The sequence below is a fragment of the Geotrypetes seraphini genome, chromosome 4 (genome assembly GCF_902459505.1).
Source record: "Geotrypetes seraphini chromosome 4, aGeoSer1.1, whole genome shotgun sequence".
In the NCBI taxonomy this organism is placed as follows: domain Eukaryota; kingdom Metazoa; phylum Chordata; class Amphibia; order Gymnophiona; family Dermophiidae; genus Geotrypetes; species Geotrypetes seraphini.
Genome location: NC_047087.1, coordinates 41,055,725 through 41,074,189, shown reverse-complemented (window position 1 = coordinate 41,074,189; position 18,465 = coordinate 41,055,725). Strand labels below are relative to the sequence as shown.

General features: G+C 43.9%; 1 protein-coding gene across 7 annotated transcripts in view; it reads left to right on the top strand.

The window, feature by feature from the left end:
• The window catches only part of TDRD12 (tudor domain containing 12), a 231,110-nt gene that overhangs the window by 86,734 nt on the left and 125,911 nt on the right, over nt 1-18,465 (top strand). For all 7 annotated transcript variants that reach the window (XM_033940266.1, XM_033940270.1, XM_033940268.1 and 4 more), the window contains 2 exons: nt 10,543-10,731; nt 15,548-15,704. In XM_033940266.1, the coding sequence (XP_033796157.1) occupies nt 10,543-10,731; nt 15,548-15,704 (346 nt within the window). The remainder of the gene's footprint in view (nt 1-10,542; nt 10,732-15,547; nt 15,705-18,465) is intronic.

Here is an 18,465-nt window from a genome sequence, read left to right as displayed (position 1 = left end):
TGACATTGTGGAGCTCGGAGTCTGTTCCCCTTGAAGCTAGCTCGCAACCTGATTTCTAATGCAATGTGTCTAGTGGTCCTGAACACTAAGGTTATACATCTGAACTGCATGTTGCTTGAAGAATGCTGTTGATCATCTTTTGAACTCCACCTCCTTCCCAGTGAGCTGCCCCTGCCCTCAGTTTTTTTCTGCAAGCAAGTTGCTCAGAAGTGTTTATATTGTGCTGTATGGTTTTATTATTTTAGAGTATTTTTCTAAGTGTTGGAGGCTCGGTGACCAGAGGTTCCCACTTGTTGAGACCTCTGCCTGGGAGAAAACGCAGACTCATGCTGCAAAAGTCTACTGCCATCAGGATCAGCCCTCGGAGACACCAGCTAGCCAGCCTGCTTTTGAATTTTATTTTTAGCTTGGAGACCTTTCCCTGCGTAACTTGCACCCATGATTTATCGCTTAAATGCAGGCTCTTTGGCTCCTTCCCAGCTTGGCCAGGATTAATACTGGGCCAGCTGTGTGGTCCTCTCCCCTTTTGTGACAAAAGGCTTTCCAGGGTTTGAGGCTCAGTCCGACCTTGGTCTGACTGGCAGCCCAAAGACCAAATTAATCTGGAGAACTTATGAGACCGAGTTCTTATACATTTATTTCAGCTGCATTCCTAAGCTGAAGCAGGCGAGCACATGATACAGTAAATAAGGTTTTCATAGCATATAGGGAAAAGTGGGGGAGGGGGCTTTAAAACAAAAATTTTAAGGTTTCTGCAGCCAGAACCAAGGGTCCCCCTCCTCTAGAACCTATTTCCCTTCAATTTTTGTAGTTCAGGGTAGTCCCCATGGGCTGTTTTTGGTGTAGTTTTACTGGATATTGGTTAAGACCTATTTGTTCAAAAAAATGTGTTACTTGATTGATGACTATATCATAGTTTCTTATTGTTTTCTTCACTATTGAAATTTTGTACTGCTTTTCTGTGTGCTTTGTATCATCACTGGAATGTCCATCCCTCTTGTTCTGTGAACCGCCTAGAACTTTTTGGGTGTTGACGGTATAGAAAAATAAAGTTATTTATTATATTATCTTGGAATTTAAAAGATCTTTTTTTCTAAAACCCCACATACTGCCACTAATCCCCTCTATTTTACTTAAAATAGGGATGATTTCCCTTTAGACTTAACTTCCTCTATCATGCCAGGTATGTGCTAGATGGACCAATGATGCACGTAGGCAAGCGATGCAACGATCTGCTTGAGCTAGCAGGGATGGAGGAGAGAGGCATCGGAGAGAGAAGTTGCAGGGGCGAGTTCGGGGAGAGGATAGCAGAGCGGAGGAGGCAGTGAAAGCTCCGCCTACACCCCCGACATCACCAGCCAAGCTCCGCCCATAAAAGGGGAGGAGCCAGCGACGGAGAACTCACTTCACTAGGCCAGCCAGGGAGTGCAGGGCAAGCTGAGCCTAGCAGAGCACGTGGCAGCGTGCAGCGACCTGCTTGAGCTAAGCAGGGGAGGAGGAGAGAGGCATCGGAGAGAGAAGTTGCAGGGGGCGAGTTCGGGGAGAGGATAGCAGAGCGGAGGAGGCAGTGAAAGCTCCGCCTACACCCCCCGACATCACCAGCCAAGCTCCGCCCATAAAAGGGGAGGAGCCAGCGACGGAGAACTCGCTTCACTAGGCCAGCCAGGGAGTGCAGGGCGAGCTGAGCCTAGCAGAGCACGTGGCAGCGTGCAGCGACCTGCTTGAGCTAAGCAGAGAGGAGGAGAGAGGCATCGGAGAGAGAAGTTGCAGGGGCGAGTTCAGGGAGAGGATAGCAGAGCGGAGGAGGCAGTGAAAGCTCCGCCTACACCCCCGACATCACCAGCCAAGCTCTGCCCATAAAAGGGGAGGAGCCAATGGCGCACAGCCATTTGGCGCACGGCGAAGGCGGGCGGCAAAGGCGCTTCGCCTTAAGCGAGAGCGCCTTGCGAAGGGCCTTGAGAAGATGCCTCAAGGGAGAGCTCCCGGACAACCACCAAGGGAAATGAACTCCACTACCAGGCACATACAACTAGCTACTTAACATTTAGACTATCTTTTCCACTCAACTTACCGAGCAGTCGAGAGAGGGTTTGCTGCCTGCCAGGGGCCAGGATCCGGGGACGTGACTGCCTGCTAGACGACTCATCAGGCCCGAGGACTACTTCCCCATGCTCCTTATTCACGTGGGTACGAACGCACTGCCAGGAACAACCCCAGAGAACATACCTAAGGACTTTGGAGCCCTGGGTGAGAGGCTGAGGCAGATGGGAGCGCAGGTGGGTCTTCTCCTCGATCCATCCCTGTAAGAGACAAGGGAAGATCCAGGGAGGAGCGTATGCAGAGGACGAACGAGTGGCTACATGAATGGTGCAGGGACTTGAACTTCGGCTTCCTGGACCATGGAGAGGCACTAAAAGGACTGCAGGGACCAGATGGACTCCACCTGACAAGGAGAGGCAAGAACTTCTTCGGACATCGACTAGCCCACCTCCTCCGAAGGGCTTTAAACTAGGTAAGTTGGGGGAGGGTACCCACTCATGTACTAGCGTAGTAAGTAATTTTCCAGGAGAGGTGAATCGACACTCCATTTCTGAAACCGAGGTAAGTTCACACAGTAAAAACAATCATACAAAAGCCACTCAAACTCAGGCGGGAAATTCTACACAGGGTCTTAGCAAACATAAAGTATGGAGGGCTATGTATGTTAATGCACACAGCTTAGGCAATAAAATTCTAGAATTAGAGACAGAGATAACGAACGCCGACCTCGATGTAATAGCGATATCTGAGACTTGGTTCACAGACTCACATGGGTGGGACATGGCTATACCAGGATACAACTTACTTCGTCGGGACAGAGAGGGAAGGATAGGGGGTGGGGGTAGCACTATACACTAGAGATAACATCAAAGTCACCAGAATCACAGATGTCAACTACACCGGGGAATCACTCTGGGTGAACCTGGCCAGAGGAAACGAAAAATGCTTGTATCTGGGTGTAGTATACAGACCCCCAAAACAGCAGGAAGACAGGGATATGGAACTAATCAAAGACATTGAGAACATCACTTTACGCGGGGACACGGTTCTGCTAGGGGACTTCAATATGCCCGATGCTGATTGGAAGACACTTTCCGCTACTACCAGCGGCAGCAGAAGGCTTTTAACCTCCATAAAAGGGGCGCGACTCAAACAAATGGTGCTGGAGCCCACCAGAGATCAGGTGACACTGGACCTGATACTCACCAACGGAGAAAGCGTTTCAGAAGTTTCGGTAGGCGATACACTAGCCTCCAGCGACCACAACATGGTATGGTTCAACATCAAAATAGGCTTCACTAGATCAAACACAGCAACAAAGGTCCTCGACTTTTGGGCACTGACTTTAAATGCATGGGAGACTTCGTCCATCAGGCGCTACAAAACCAAGCTGAAACCAATAATGTAGAGGCTATGTGGTCAATCCTGAAATGCACCTTGCATGAGGCAACAAACCGCTATATAAAAACAGTAAGCAAAACGACGGAGAAAGAACAAGCCCCAGTGGTTCTCTGCAGAGATCTCGGATCTTGTCAAGGAAAAAAAAGAGCTTTTATTTCCTACAAGCATACAGGAAACAGGGTGACAAAAGAAGACTATCTGACCAGGTCTAAAGCAGTCAAAGCGGCAGTCAGAGAGGCCAAGATTCAAACAGAAGAACAACTAGCGAAAAAACATTAAAAAAGGGGATAAATCCTTCTTCAGATACATTAGCGACAGGAAACGAAACACAGATGGGATAGTACGTCTCAGGAAAACAGACGGGACCTATGCAGAAACGGATTCTGATAAAGCCAAACTACTAAATGAATACTTTTGCTCAGTCTTTACTTGTGAGGCGCCGGGGACCGGTCCACAACTGCAGGCAAGGCAAACCTCGGAAGACCCGTTTCAAAACTTCAAGTTTACACCCAGCAGCGTCCATGGTGAACTATCAAAACTCAAGGTGAACAAAGCCATGGGACCGGATAATCTACACCCCAGGATTCTTAGGGAGTTGTGTGATGTCCTGGCGGAACCGCTATCCGTGCTGTTCAATCTTTCCCTAAGTACCGGAAAAGTCCCCATGGACTGGAAAACAGCTAACGTCATTCCATTGCACAAAAAAGGTTGCAGAACGGAGGCTGCGAATTACAGACCGGTCAGTCTCACCTCAATAGTGAGCAAACTCATGGAAAGACTTATTAAACAAGAATTAGATACGATCCTGACCGAGGAGAATTTACAGGATCCCCAGCAGCATGGATTCACAAAGGGAAGGTCCTGTCAATCTAATCTGATCAGCTTCTTTGACTGGGTTACAAGGAAACTGGATATGGGGAAGTCTCTAGACGTCGTGTACTTGGACTTCAGCAAAGCTTTTGATAGCGTCCCGCACCGCAGATTGTTGAGCAAGATGACTTTGATGGGATTGGGAGTGATATTGACGACATGGGTCAATGACTGGTTAAGCGGTAGAATCCAGAGGGTGGTGGTTAACGGTACCCCCTCCAATACATCGGAGGTGACCAGTGGAGTGCCACAAGGATCGGTCTTGGGACCGATCCTTTTCAAAATATACATAAGAGACCTGATTCAAGGACTTCAAGGTAAAATAACACTATTCGCCGACGACGCCAAACTATGCAACATAGTAGATAACAGCACCTTACCCGACAGTATGGAGCAGGACCTGCTCTTATTGGAACATTGGTCCTCGACTTGGCAGCTGGGCTTTAATGCCAAAAAATGTAAGGTCATGCACCTTGGCAGCAAAAACCCATGCAGAACTTACACTCTGAATGGTGAGACCTTAGCTAGGACTAGGGCAGAACGTGATTTGGGAGTAATCATTAGTGCAGACATGAAAACTGCCAAGCAGGTGGAGAAAGCTGCATCCAAGGCTAGACAAATGGTGGAATGCATCCGTAGAGGTTTCGTCAGCCGGAGGCCCGAAGTCATAATGCCCCTGTACAGATCCATGGTGAGACCTCATCTTGAATATTGTGTTCAATTCTGGAGACCACATTATCAAAAAGATGTGCGGAGAATCGAGTCGGTTCAGTGAATTACCACCAGGATGGTCTCGGGACTCAAGAACCTCCCATATGAGGAAAAACTGAATAAACTGCAACTATACTCGCTCGAGGAACGTAGAGAGAGGGGGGACATGATTGAGACTTTTAAATATATCACGGGCCGCATCGAGGTGGAAGATGATATCTTCTTTCTTAAAGGACCTTCAACCACAAGAGGTCATCCACTGAAAATCAAAGGTGGGCAATTTCATGGCGACACCAGGAAGTATTTCTTCACCGAAAGGGTAGTCGATCATTGGAATGAACTTCCATTGCAGATGATTAACGCCAGCAGCGTGCTCGATTTCAAAAAGAAATGGGATATGTATGTGGGATCTCTAGCCGGGTGAAGTCTGGGGGTGGGTCATTAGCGTGGGCAGACTTGATGGGCTACAGCCCTTTTCTGCTGTCATATTCTATGTTTCTATAATGAAGGAGTATACATGTCCCGCGTGTGATAGAGCATGCAGGGGAGAGACAGGAGTCGTGGTCTCAGCCTCCTCTAGGGCTGAGTATCTGCAGGATACATGTTGCCAAGGGAAGAGACCCTTTCCAGAGCCCTCCAAAGGTGCATTGTCCAAGTGCAGATGCAGGGGGTCCCTGCCATGGTCCTCAAACCCCCAGTACAAGGCTTCATCATGGATTTTGTGAGCTTTATGTAGAATGCTTATTTAAACTGCCAAGGGCTCTTAGTATCTGCGTTCAATGCGACGGAGGCGGTGGCACAGGGAATCTCCCTTCAGCGTGCACCCTGATCAGATGAGACACAGAGTTGGACCAGGAGGTTAAGTCTGACATAAATTAAGAAGATGGAAAGTCCAATTCCATGCTAATATTGTGTCAGGATGCAGGTTCTTTGGCATGAGAGCAGCGGTCAAGAAGTCCCTGCCTTAGAGGATGACTAATTTTCCTATCTGAAGTGGATTATATAGCGGAAGTGCTGTATGATGATATAAGAGTTATGAGGGCAGCTGAAAAGTTCTCAGCATAACCAACAAAGTTGGGGTAATCTCCATTGAGGACTATACACTTAGTCCAGCGATATTTTTTTGTTTAATTTTTTTCGTTCTGTATTTTTCTGATGGAAAAAGTGGAAAATCACTAAATTAAGTGTAAAGCTCTCGATGGAGACTGTCCCAACTTTTCAACAGCCCCTTGTATGAGCAAAGTGTCAGCTTATGCTATCTTCGTCTGGCAGATGCTGTGGATCAGACAGTGGTCAGGAGATTCAGCCTCTAAAGCCATTATGAACAGGCTTCCCTTTTGAAGGACAGATGCTATATGGCAAGGTTCTGGATGGTCCTGATGGCTAATGGTACAGACCATCGCCCTAAGGCCTTGCCAGACAGCAGACCCTGGATGACTTAGGGTATGGGATATGGGAATTTTCAAGACTCTTGAAGATTCTGTTTTTATGCACAAGGCCAAGCTATACAGATGTCCTTTTAGGAATCATAGCAGAGGTTCAGTGGGGATAGTAGACAGCAACCTCTGGCTCTCATCCTTTCACAACCTTCAAGAAAGTACAATGACACCAAAATAGGGGCAGGCTAGATGTGTGGAGAGTTCTTCTCCGCTATCTCAAAGTAATGAATGAATTTTGTCTCAGATCATCATTTTATACTCACCAATGCTGCTAGGCTGGGTAAGCCAGCATCTAAGGCAACCATTTCCAGATGGATTTGTAAGGTGATCTTGTTGGCTTACATTGGCTGGGGGAAACACCTGCTAATTTTCTTGAGGGCACACTCTTCTAGAGGTGTGGCTTCTTCATGGGCGGAGTCTTAGGCAATCCCTCCCAAGGAGATTTGTAGGGCAGCTATGTGGTCCACTCTCCATACATTTACAAAGTTTTATAGAGTGGAAGTGGCAATACAAGAGGATACAACTTTTTGTCCTGCCCTACACTTAGAAGTCTGCTTAGGTATGTTACCTATAGTCAGGATTGCTAGACACATTGTACCAGAATGGAAGATTAGGTTCTACCTCTAATCTTCTTTCTGGTAAGATTTGTCTAGAAAAAAAAGTCCTGATGCCCCAATTTGTCAGTTAGAATTTGCCTGCTTACTGCCTCGGACAGAGTGTATGTCCACAACTGGAGAAGAGTAAAATACCGAACATAAAAATAAGAAAAAAGAAAAGTGCAGATTTCTGGGTTTAGTTAGATCCCCACCTCCAAAGCCCCTTTTTGAACATTTTTTAGTTAAGCTCCCATGGGCTGTTTTTGGGATAAATTTTCTGGCAATGGCCATCTTGGATATTTAGTGATTTTTTTTTTTTTCCAAACTGCTTTTTTCTACCACAAAACCCCTTGTTTTGCCTAGGGATCATCTGCAATGGATGCCCCAGGCTAGTCTAGCCCTAATTCTTATATTTTTTAAGTAGATTTACCGACTGAGGAGCGGCCATGTTCCACGTGCTTAGGAGGGTATGGAAGGAAGGGGCAGGAGCTTTGGGCTCAGCCTCTCTTCAGTCCTCCAGGATGCTAGAACCCCAGAAAGCCCAGAAAACCCAGTCTGCGGGGAAGAAATCCATTCAGAGACCACACCAAATGAGGGGGCCTTAATTCTCCAGTCTGGGGTCTTGCAGGAGTCCTTAGGACCACTGCTGCAATGCTTTTCTGATTTTGTCAGTCTTTTGTGAAATGCCTATTTAATGGACCCAGGAAGTACTGCACTCCCTGTGAGCACGCCAGCTCTGCCTCAGGGGATTCATGTCCCAAGCAGGTGTCTCCACCTCGTACCACACCGGTTCCTAGTGTCAGTGACCCTTGGAGCAGAACAGGGAGGAATGATGTCTCTTTCCATACCTTTATCACAAGGCTCTACTGTGTCTGTGGATGATTTGAGGTCCCTTTCGGGGGCAGGGGGTGACTGGATCACGACAATGATCCCTCAGTGTGCCATCTCTTCAATTCAGCTTCTGTTTCACATGTCATTTCAGGCACCCTCTCTACTTAGAAGCTCAATCCCCAGCAGCCCTCTACGAGCGGTACTAATGCACAGACCACCTTTTTTCCTGCTCATCTGGACATCACCTCCTTAGTCACTGATCAATGGGAGTTGCCTGAAGGCTCTCAAAAGGTGGCCAAAGTTATGTCTCTGGACTTCCAACAGCTGTTTTCGCAACAGATAGTGGATTCCGCAGTAGCACAAGTGGCTAAGCACACCTCCTTCCTATGCTGAAGGATCCACAGGGCTGTAAGATGGTTGTGGTCCTTAAGACAGTTTGAAGCGCTGGCTTTGGGTATCAAAGCTATAGCACTTGCCTCCTTTTGTGACACGAGCCTGTCATACCAAATTGCAGACTAGTTATTCGGAGCTGAAGGACACCTGTCCCCACATGATTATGGAGGTAGTGGATTATGTGGCTGATGCTCTCTATGACATCAGAGTCACGAGCAAGGTTTAAGCTTACTTCCATTTCTGCCCGCTGAATGCTCTGGATCAGATGGTGGGCTGGCTACTCAACTTCCAAGGCCACTCTCAGCAAATTACCCTTTAAAGGGCAGATGCTTTTTGACAAAGGTTTAGATGACCTTATGACTAACATGGTGGATTGCCATCTCAAATCCCTGCTGGACTGCAGGGGTCATTTCCGCCAGGGGGGAAGCAGAGGCAGTTCTTGTACCTCTAGGAGATCCTACCAGTTTTCCTCCAGTTACTCTTTCCAGAGACCCTTCCAGGGATCCAGACAGCGATTTCACAATTACAGGTGCCAGCAACCCCCAGGTTCATGCAGTGGTTCAGCCAACAAAAAGCCACAATGACACCAGGTCGATGGTCACCCCTCCTCCCCCCTCATATTGGCAGGAGACTGTCTATTTGTTGGAGAGAATGGAAACAGGTTGAGCCTGAGAGGGCTCCAATCTTGGTAATTCTAGCTTTCCTGCAAGTCGGACTAGAAAAGGGCCTAGCAGTTTCGTCCCTCAAGGTACAAATAGCCAGCCTATCGTACTTTACAGCTCAAAGAGGTATGCAGTTGCTGTCGTCGCACCTAGACGTCATTTGGTTTTTGATGAAGGCGCTCAGATTATGTTTCCCCTCTACATAGACTGTTTCTGTCTTGGGATCTTAACATTGTTCTGAAGGGTCTCAGGTTCCATATGAGCCCCTATCTCTCTTGGATCTCATGGTCAAGACTGTTTTTGGTTGCCATAGTCTCGATGAAGCAGATTTCTGAGTTGCAGGCCCTCTTCTGTAGAGAACCCTTCCTCATGTTTATGGAGTCTAGTGTTTCTCTGTGGATAGTACCTTCCTTTCTACTGGAAGTGGTTTCTGCCTTCCATATCAATCAGGAGATACTTTTATCTGCCTTTCACCCTATGGGTTTGATAAAACAGGATAGATTTTGTGAAGTCTGGATGTGCGTAGAATCCTACTTCACTACTTGGAAGAGGACTAATGATTCCCAGGTATCCGACCACCTCGTGCTGACCAGTCAAATCAAGACGTGGCAAGCCAGCTTCCAAGGCTTCGATTGCAGGATGGATTCACAGGGCGATTTCATCCTCCTACATGCCTGCAGTAAACAGCCCCCTATCTCAATCGCAGAACATTTGACTAGAAGTGTGATTGTTTTGCCTGACAAAATGTGTAAGTCAGCTACATGGTCTTCTCTCCACACCTGTACGAGGTTCTTCAGAGTGGATGTAGTGGTTCGAGAGGATGCCAATCCTCAGTACTTTATGCAGGCTCATCTGTCCCTCCCTAGACATCTGGCACTGCTTTGGTACATTAGAATCCTATGTCTTTGCTAAAGAACGGAAGATTACATTCTTACCTTGCTAATCTTCTTTCTGATATAAGACATAAGATTATGTATGGCCCACCCTGTGCAGACCTTTGATTTGCCTGATTTCTGTCTTGAACATTGCTGATATCTGTCTTGGAACCTCTTCTCCTGTTACTAAGATTTAGCAGAGACAAAACTACAGGAACATGAGGGTTCCTCTTCCCTTTCTTCTTTGGAGGGGTTTTATTGCTCCTGCTAGTTTCACTTAGCAGGTTGGTTCCTAGCTACTCGTGCTTAATTTGTTCTTCAGTGTTGATTAATTGTTGTTAATCATTGTTCTTTTCACAAAAGTTAAAGAGCAGACCAGAATATAGCTTGTTGCTGGGGAAGTTCTCCATGCCCCCTCCTCTCTTTTTTCTGTTTCAGTGGAGTTCGATTGCTTTGGTATTAACTGAAGAAGGAGCTATTCTCCACTGGAGAGGGGGAAGTGTTCAGCGTTTTGAGTGACATCCTTCTGCAGATTCATGACTAATGGGAAGCAACAGCTATGGTACTGAATCCTATGTCTTTTATCTGAAAGAAGATTAGCAAGGTAAGAACCTAATCTTCCATTGTGAACCAATTTTTATTTACAGCAAGACTTCTTTATTTGTTAAAAGAAAAATGAAAGGAAGCTTGTTAATTTGAATTTGTCATATTTATGTTTTTGCAGGAACTTATCCAGAATAAGATTTTGGGTCCTAGTCTCACAGAAGCATACTGCTGGCCATCAGTGGCTCAAGGCTATGATTCTGTTGTCATTTCGCCACATGGGAAGGATCCAATAATATATATTCCCCCTGTTCTTACTTATTTGCAATTGGCATCAGCAGCACACAAAAAAGTGCCCAGTAGAAATGGGGTGAGTCATAATTAGTATTTATTTTATTGTAAATACTGATATGTCATTGCAGAGGGACATTTTAACTTATGTCAACCAGGCTAATGCATTTTATCTTAAACATACTGTGCAAATTGATACATTAATCTATTCTAAGTCAATAGTTTATCCATAATCAGTGCTTTTTATAGATGCTTTCTGGTAAAGGATTAATGCCAAAAATTTAGTGCTTATCGATTTCACCACATATAAATAGCACTAATTGTAGTTCCAGAAATCTTATTATATCAAATTTTAATGTAAAGCTATAGGATGCCCGTTCATTCTCAGATAAGAGGCTAATTCTTTATGTATATTGTTATATTTGTGTGGACCTTCAGAATGTAGCTAGACATGAATTTATTACTAGCTGCAACAAGTCTTCATCAGTCTACTTTTTTATTTCTAACGTGTTTTAAAACCAGCTCTTAGCTTCAAAGGTTCATTGTCTATTTCATTTAAATTTCATTTATATTTCAATTCAATTCATTTTAATTCATTGTCTTAATAGTGCCCATAGCTACTTAACTTTGAGATAAACTCTCAAATTTCATCAATGCCACTCTCCCGACATGCATGTTTCAAACAGAAATTTTCTTCAGGGTTGAGGGGAACAATCGAGAGAGCAGTCATCAGTTGCAAACAGTTGCCTTCCAGAATGGCTATACAAGACAGATGAGGAAAATTTGGAAATTACAAAATGTTGATTGTTTATATTCAAAGAAATCATATAATTTTTTATATTATTTACTCTTGGTGAGAAACTTCAAACATTAATGTTGCAGTTTTAGACATCAGAAAAGAAATATTAATTCCTAAAAATTAGTATAACTGTCGTGCTAACGTTTCAATATATAATTAATAACTATGGGGCTGATGCTCAGAGCTATCACCAGCTTTAATACGAGGGTTACACCAGGATTGTGCACCGAATGCTCAAATGGCATCGTTAATGTGGTCATTATCTACTTCACAGCCATGCTTTAAAAAAATAAAATTCTCATGCACATTTAGCATGGGAAACTTTTTTCATCAGGTTTGGGACAGCATTAGAAGGGTTGATTGAGAGGAGAGGTGTTTAGTGGCACTCCTTCTCTCCCTCCAATCACCCTGTCCCATGGACTGCTTCCTCTAATTAAAAAAAAAAAAAGGCATCTTAGTGGTCAAATGGTCTCCCCACCTCCTCCTGACCTATAGTTTGACCATCAGCCCCATCCCTCCCTTCTGACCAGACCCCCCCTTCCCTCCCTTCTGACCAGACCCTTCTTCCCTCTAAAAGGCATGGTGGTCTGGTGATCCAGTCTCCTCCCCCCCCCCCCCCCCCACACACACAAACATCTTCCTTCTTCCCCTACTCAAGTGTAAAATGTCACCAGAGTTCATGGTAGATATTTTGAGTTTGGAACCAATATGGGCAGGAGCACCTGGGGATAGTTCTTGCCCTCACTAAGCCAGTAAAGAACCAGGGCTTTTAAGGTAGGTCTGGAGAGGGGCCTACAGGTGGGAAGGTGGTGCTTTGGTCAAGGGGTGGGGAGGCTCACTCTAAGAATGCAGGTGGTGTCCTGGGTAGAGCCCAAGGCTGTCACTTCTTGAATACGCATGATTAATCTTGCACTTTTGACAAGTAATATAGGGGATAGATGTTCATGGTAGGGAGGCTAGTGTCTTTGGGAAAGATGATTCTTAAAGATGGCTTATTTTGCACCCATCTGGGATCTTGAAGCTCAGATATTCCCTTCTGTTTGGACTGGTCAAGTGGGATTATAAGGAAGGTGAAATTTGTACTTGTTAATTTCCTTTCTTGAATCCTGCTAGATCAGTAGAGGACCTGTTAGGAAGACTTGAGGTTCCTTAGGATTAGAGAATGACAAGGAGACAAATTTGTCCCCGTCCCCACAGGAACTCAATTTCCCCATCCCGTCCCCGCTAGTTTTGTCCCTGTCACTGCCCCATTCCAGTAAGCCAGCCCTGCACAACATACAGCCTGCTGGCTGCATGCGGCTTGATACAGCTCTCACTGCGGCCCACGCCAGGATGTACTTGTACTCTCCGCCCACCCACTTCCTGCTACCGTCACATATGCCGGGACTCCTGCCTTCTGCTGCCATCACATATGCTGGGACTCCTGTCTTCCTTATCTTTTCTCCCCACCCCTGGACCAGCAGCGGCAGCTCAGTGTGCTTTTAACTTCGCCACACAGCTGCCATTAGCATTAGTTTAGATGCGGTTCCATCAGGCAGCCTCGGGGCCTTTGCTAGGCCTGCCTGCTTCGATGTGGCCCCGAGGCTGTGCTGTTGGTAAATCGAAGTGTGGTTAAAACTTTTAATATCAAAAACAAAGGGACTGTGAGTATGTATGAAACTTTCAAACCAGGATGGCGCTCAGAACCTTGAGTTGGTAATGAAGTCATAAATCGGGGACACGCATCTATAAGTGTTTTCAGTGCTCTGTCATTGCACCATCTTTATTGGTAGAAAGATAAATTCTGTGTTTTCAAAACATCTTAAACTGTGCGCTTGTAGTACAAAACTATAATTGGTGATAAATTCAACTCTTAGTTAATTTAATTCATGAAAGAGCTCAACTTAGCTTAAATGGGTGGTTAGGAAGTTGTCTCACTCCAGCGGGTACTGATGCGTTTCGCCAGTGGCTTCCTCAGAGAACCCCTACTTGCTGGATATATTAAATGAGTAAAACTTCTTCCTAGCGAAAGAAAGATAGAAAGCCAATTAATATATGAATAATTACCGGTGTTTTCACATAAGCTCACGTCACTGCTGGGTAAAGAGCAAGGTAGCCACCGGCAGCGACGTGAGTTTATGTGAAAACACTGGTAATTATTCATATATGGTTAAAAGGTCGAGGGAAAGAGACTATTAGAGCCAAATGAACATCCTTTAAAGAATGGAAAAAGGATCCAAATGAAGAAAATAAGAAGAAACACAATCAATTACTTCTGCAAGGAGAGTCTCAGAATTGCAGGTCCTGGGTCACAAAAACAGGAGTGACCTTGTATATGGTTCCCTTCTTCCTACTGAAGGTTGTTTCAGCATTTCATATCAACTAAGAGATTAAGTTAATAGCATTTCACCCCACGGGGTCCAGAAAGAAAGACAAGGTTTTGGACATCAGGAGAGTCCTATTGCATTATCTGGAGGTGATCAATGAGTTTTTTTTAGAGGTTTTCTTTTGATAAATCTCCACCTCAAACCTCTTAATAGTGTCATGGAACCTCACTGTCATCCTCACCCAATTGATGAAAGCTACTATTGGGCTGTTTGACATTTGCCACTTAATCTTGACCTGAAAGATTTTGTTTTTGGTCACAAGTCTCTTCAGTGTGCTGAGTCTTTAGCTTCAGACCTTAGTAGCTGATCACCTTAAACCAGATTTCATCATAACAATGTAGAGAACTACTCTACCTTCCTTCCTAAGATAGCTTCAGAATTTCATCTTAGCCAGTCAGTTGTTCTACTAACATTCTTCCCCAAACCCCATGCCTATCCTGGTGAAAATGCAATGCACACCTTGGACTGCAAGAATGTTTTAATCTTCTGTCTGCAGCAGACTGAAGCCCCATAGACAGTTCACACAACTTTTTGTTTCTTTGGATCCAAATGAGATGGGGGACAACCTTTGGTAAAACACACCTTATCTTTTTAGTTGACAGATTGTATTTCCTTTATATATGCTTAGGCTAAGCTATCTCTGGATGGTCATGCTGGAGCCATAGCTGTGTCGGTAGCCTATGAGGTCAGCCTCCATTGATGCGTTTTGCAGAGGTGTAATATGATTTTCAGTCCACACATTCGCAGCACACTACTGCCTTAAAAAGGAAACCCGATGCAACAGCTGGTTTGGGCAGAGAGTCCTGTAGAAATTCAGCTCCATCTTCCTTGGCCCATTCTGTTCATTTCCAGGCTGCACCTTCACAAAGTTTTATTCATAATTCAGTTTGGTTCTGATTGGTCTTGCCATTTGGAAATCTCTGTTGACCATTATTGTTTTTCGTTAGCCTGGTGGCTAAGGATTCCCATATATGGTGATACTGATGTACTGTTTGTCCTCGGATAAAGCAAAGCTTCTCACCTGTAGCAGATGTTCTCTGAAGATAGCAGAACACATTACCATGTACTTGCTCACCTCCCATAGGAGTTGCATTCTCTGAGCTTTTAGAAGTTAACTGCTGGTCCCACATGACTCTTGACTATCACCCCACTTTATGTGCTGAGCAAATGATTTTCTACGTTACATAGCATCCATTTCCTATCGGATAGAATCCCTTTTTAGGCTGTCCTCCAAATCTCTTGTCTTCTACTTGACTTTTACATGTTGAATGAGTGATATGCTACTTTCCTACCTACATATTGGCGTTATTTTCTTACCCTGTCGAATCTCTGTCAGAATGTAAACCACTTTGACCTGTCCAGTACAGAATTTGGAGTATTAACAAATATAAATAAATGTAAAATGTAAATGACAGAGGCAGGTGGGAAGACGTGTGCGCATGCATGGTCAGGGGTGTCAGAAGCTTCTGAAAAATCTGAGAAGCATCTGGGTGGGGGTTTCATTGATGATGCCACCCATATATGACATGTGTCCTGTTGTCCTTGGAGAACACCTCCTACAGGTGAGTGGCTTTGCTTTACAGATGAGCAGCATCAACTTTCTACTCTGTGTCACATGCATTGGAATTACTTTTCTGTTAATTGGATTTAAAAAAAAACTGCATTCAGTGTTTTGATAAAGCTTTGGTCTTCATCATTTAAAATATGTTCTTTTATTTTTATATGTATAGCCGCTTGTTTTATTTTTATGTCCTGGGTGGAAGAAAGCACACCATGTGTTTGATCTGCTGCTTCTGTATGGCAAAGATTCCAGACAACTAAATCCATTGTTGTTGTTAATTGGACTGAATAAAGAAGAAGCGAAAAATATGAAACTACCAAGAGGATGTAAGATATGATACTAATTCATGGGAAATATAAGTTTAAAGATAGTAATAAAATAACATTTATGTTGATTATGGTTATTAATAGCCTTTTTTTCTGTTTTTTTAGCTTCAGGCTGTACAGTTTACCAAAGAAATATGTCATAGCCCCCAGATGGTGGTGGGGGAGTGGAGGGACTCCAGCACATCACCCCAAAAGCTAAATGAGGAGAGTAGAACAGAAGGCAGACATAACTTATTTAAAAATAACTTGTAACAGCATCTCCCTTCACCTTTCTCTATGAAATTATTCTTTTTCAAAAGCTGGAGAAGCACCTTTTCCTGCTGGGCCATAGTATCATATAACAACAATGAATTCATGCAGCTGTTAAAAGACAGGAGCAGCTCAACACTTCAAGATGGTGTAAAATATTTATTCAACAATGGAGATCTCACATAATAAAATGCCCTACATGGACCACATTTTGTGCAAGCAGAGGGCTGCGTCGGGTAACTAGAGATGCAACAGTATTAACTTAATAAATATAGATAACAATTCTAAAAGCTTGTATCTAAAATATATAAAAGATACATATTTACAGGAATTCAACGATCACATAAAAATTATGGAGCATCTCCAGATAAGCTAAAATAAAACACATGAACAGATGATAATCAATAATAATTACTACAAACAATAAAGCAATTTAAGAAACAATGGGTATGTAGTACAAGCAAAGCAGTAGCAATTCTCACCCAGTAGTACTGTACTTTAAAATTGTATATAGGTGGCAGCATCTACTTCCAAATGAACAGAATTTGAAAAGCAGTCTTTGAGTCGTGCCTTAATGCATTTCCTCTCCCAAGGTCAAACAGCATCAAGTTACTATTAAAAAAAGAGGGTTTTAAGAGAGAAAAAATGATTAAACCTAAAGAAAACTGCATAAGAGAACCTTCCAAGTGAATCTGGGATTAAAGATACACATATCAGAAACAACTTAAAGCAGTTTCAGGAAGTGTTACACTAAAAAAACAATCTGTGCTAGACTTTCATATTTAAACTTATTTGGGGTCTGTGAACAAATAAATTATTTTTATTCAAAATCACATTTTTGACTTGAAAAACAGCTTTGAAAGTACAAAAAACCCCTCCATTATGGCCTTCATTTTCAAAGCAGATAGACGTCTCAAAATGGCCAAACAAAGCCCTTCTGCTGAAAATGTCCAAATTGAAATTTTCAGAAAGCAGAATTTGGACTTTTACACTGTAGTTTGTCCAGATAGTAAAGGGGCAAGTTGGAGGTGTTATGGACAGGGCTAGGACAGGTCCAGAGTTAGGATGTCTTTCAGTGATAATTAATGGAATGAGAAGAAGCATCGAAGCAAAAAAAGTATGTCATAATAGACATAAGAACATATGGATTGCAATACTGGGACAGATCGAAGGTCCATCAAGCCCAGTATCCTGTTTCCAACGGTGGCCAACCCAGGTCCTAAGTACCTAGCTAGATCCCAAATAGTAAAAAGGATTTTATGCTGCTTATCCTTAGAATAAGCAGTGGAATACCCCAAGCCATCTCAAAAATAGTCTATGGACTTCTCTTTTTTTGAAATTATCCAAACCTTTTTTAAATCCCACTAAGCTAAATGATTTTACCACATTCTCTGGCAATGAATTCCAGAGTTTAATTACACGTTATGTGAAGAAATATTTTCTCTAGTTTGTTTTAAATCTACTTTTGTAGCTTCATCACATGCCTCCTAGTCCTAGTATTTTTGGAAAGAGTGAACAAGTGATTCACATTTTCCCTTTCCACACTACTCAATATTTTATAAACCTCTTTCATATCACCCCTGAGCCTTCTCTTGTCCAAGTTGAAGAGCCCTAGTAGCTTTAGCATTTCCTCATATGGAAGTTGTTCCATTCCTTTTATCATTTTCATTGCCCTTCTCTGTACCTTTTCTAATTTCGCTATATCTTTTTTGAGATTCGGCAACCAGAACTGCACACAGTATTCGAGAGCAATACAAAGGCATGATAACATTTTCATCTTTGTTTTCCTTTCCTGATAATTCTTAACATTCTATTTGTTTTCTTAGATGCTGCCGCACATTGAGCTGAGGATTTCAACGTGTCCTCAACGATGACGCCTAGATCTTTTTCCTGGTGCAGTGACTCCTAACGTGGAACCTTGCATCATGTAGCTATAGTTATTCCAGGACAAGAAGGCAGCATATTCTCACATGCAGGGGTGACGTCATCCACGGAGCCCCGATGCGGACAGCCTTGCAAGCAGACTTGCTTGTAAAACTTTAGAAAGTTTGTGACTGCCACACCGTGCATTTGCAAGTGCCTTCCCACCTGACGTAGGGCGCGCGTCTGCTCTGTTCTCAGTTTTCCGCGGAGCTGAAAAGTCCTCGTTTCGACGCTCTGTGCTAGACTTAGTTCTGCTCGTGTATTTTTCTTTACAGGGTCGCTGTGTTTATTGCTTGTTTCATTTTCTTTCAAAAAATAATAATAATAATAATTTCTGTTTCTTTTTTCCTTCATGTCACGGCGGGGCTTTACCCACGGTCTCTGCCGCCGGGCTTCGATTTAGCTGCGGCTGGTTTTCATTCTATGTCCCGGACGGTCACAGGTTCAAGAAGTGTAGCCAGTGCTAGCTCGTGATCTCCCTCACTGACCCACACAACTAGTATGTACAGTGCTTAGGACCTGACCATTGTCCGGAGTCGTGTGCCCGGTGTGCTATGCTTCAAACTCGAGCCCTTAAACCAGGGCTGTG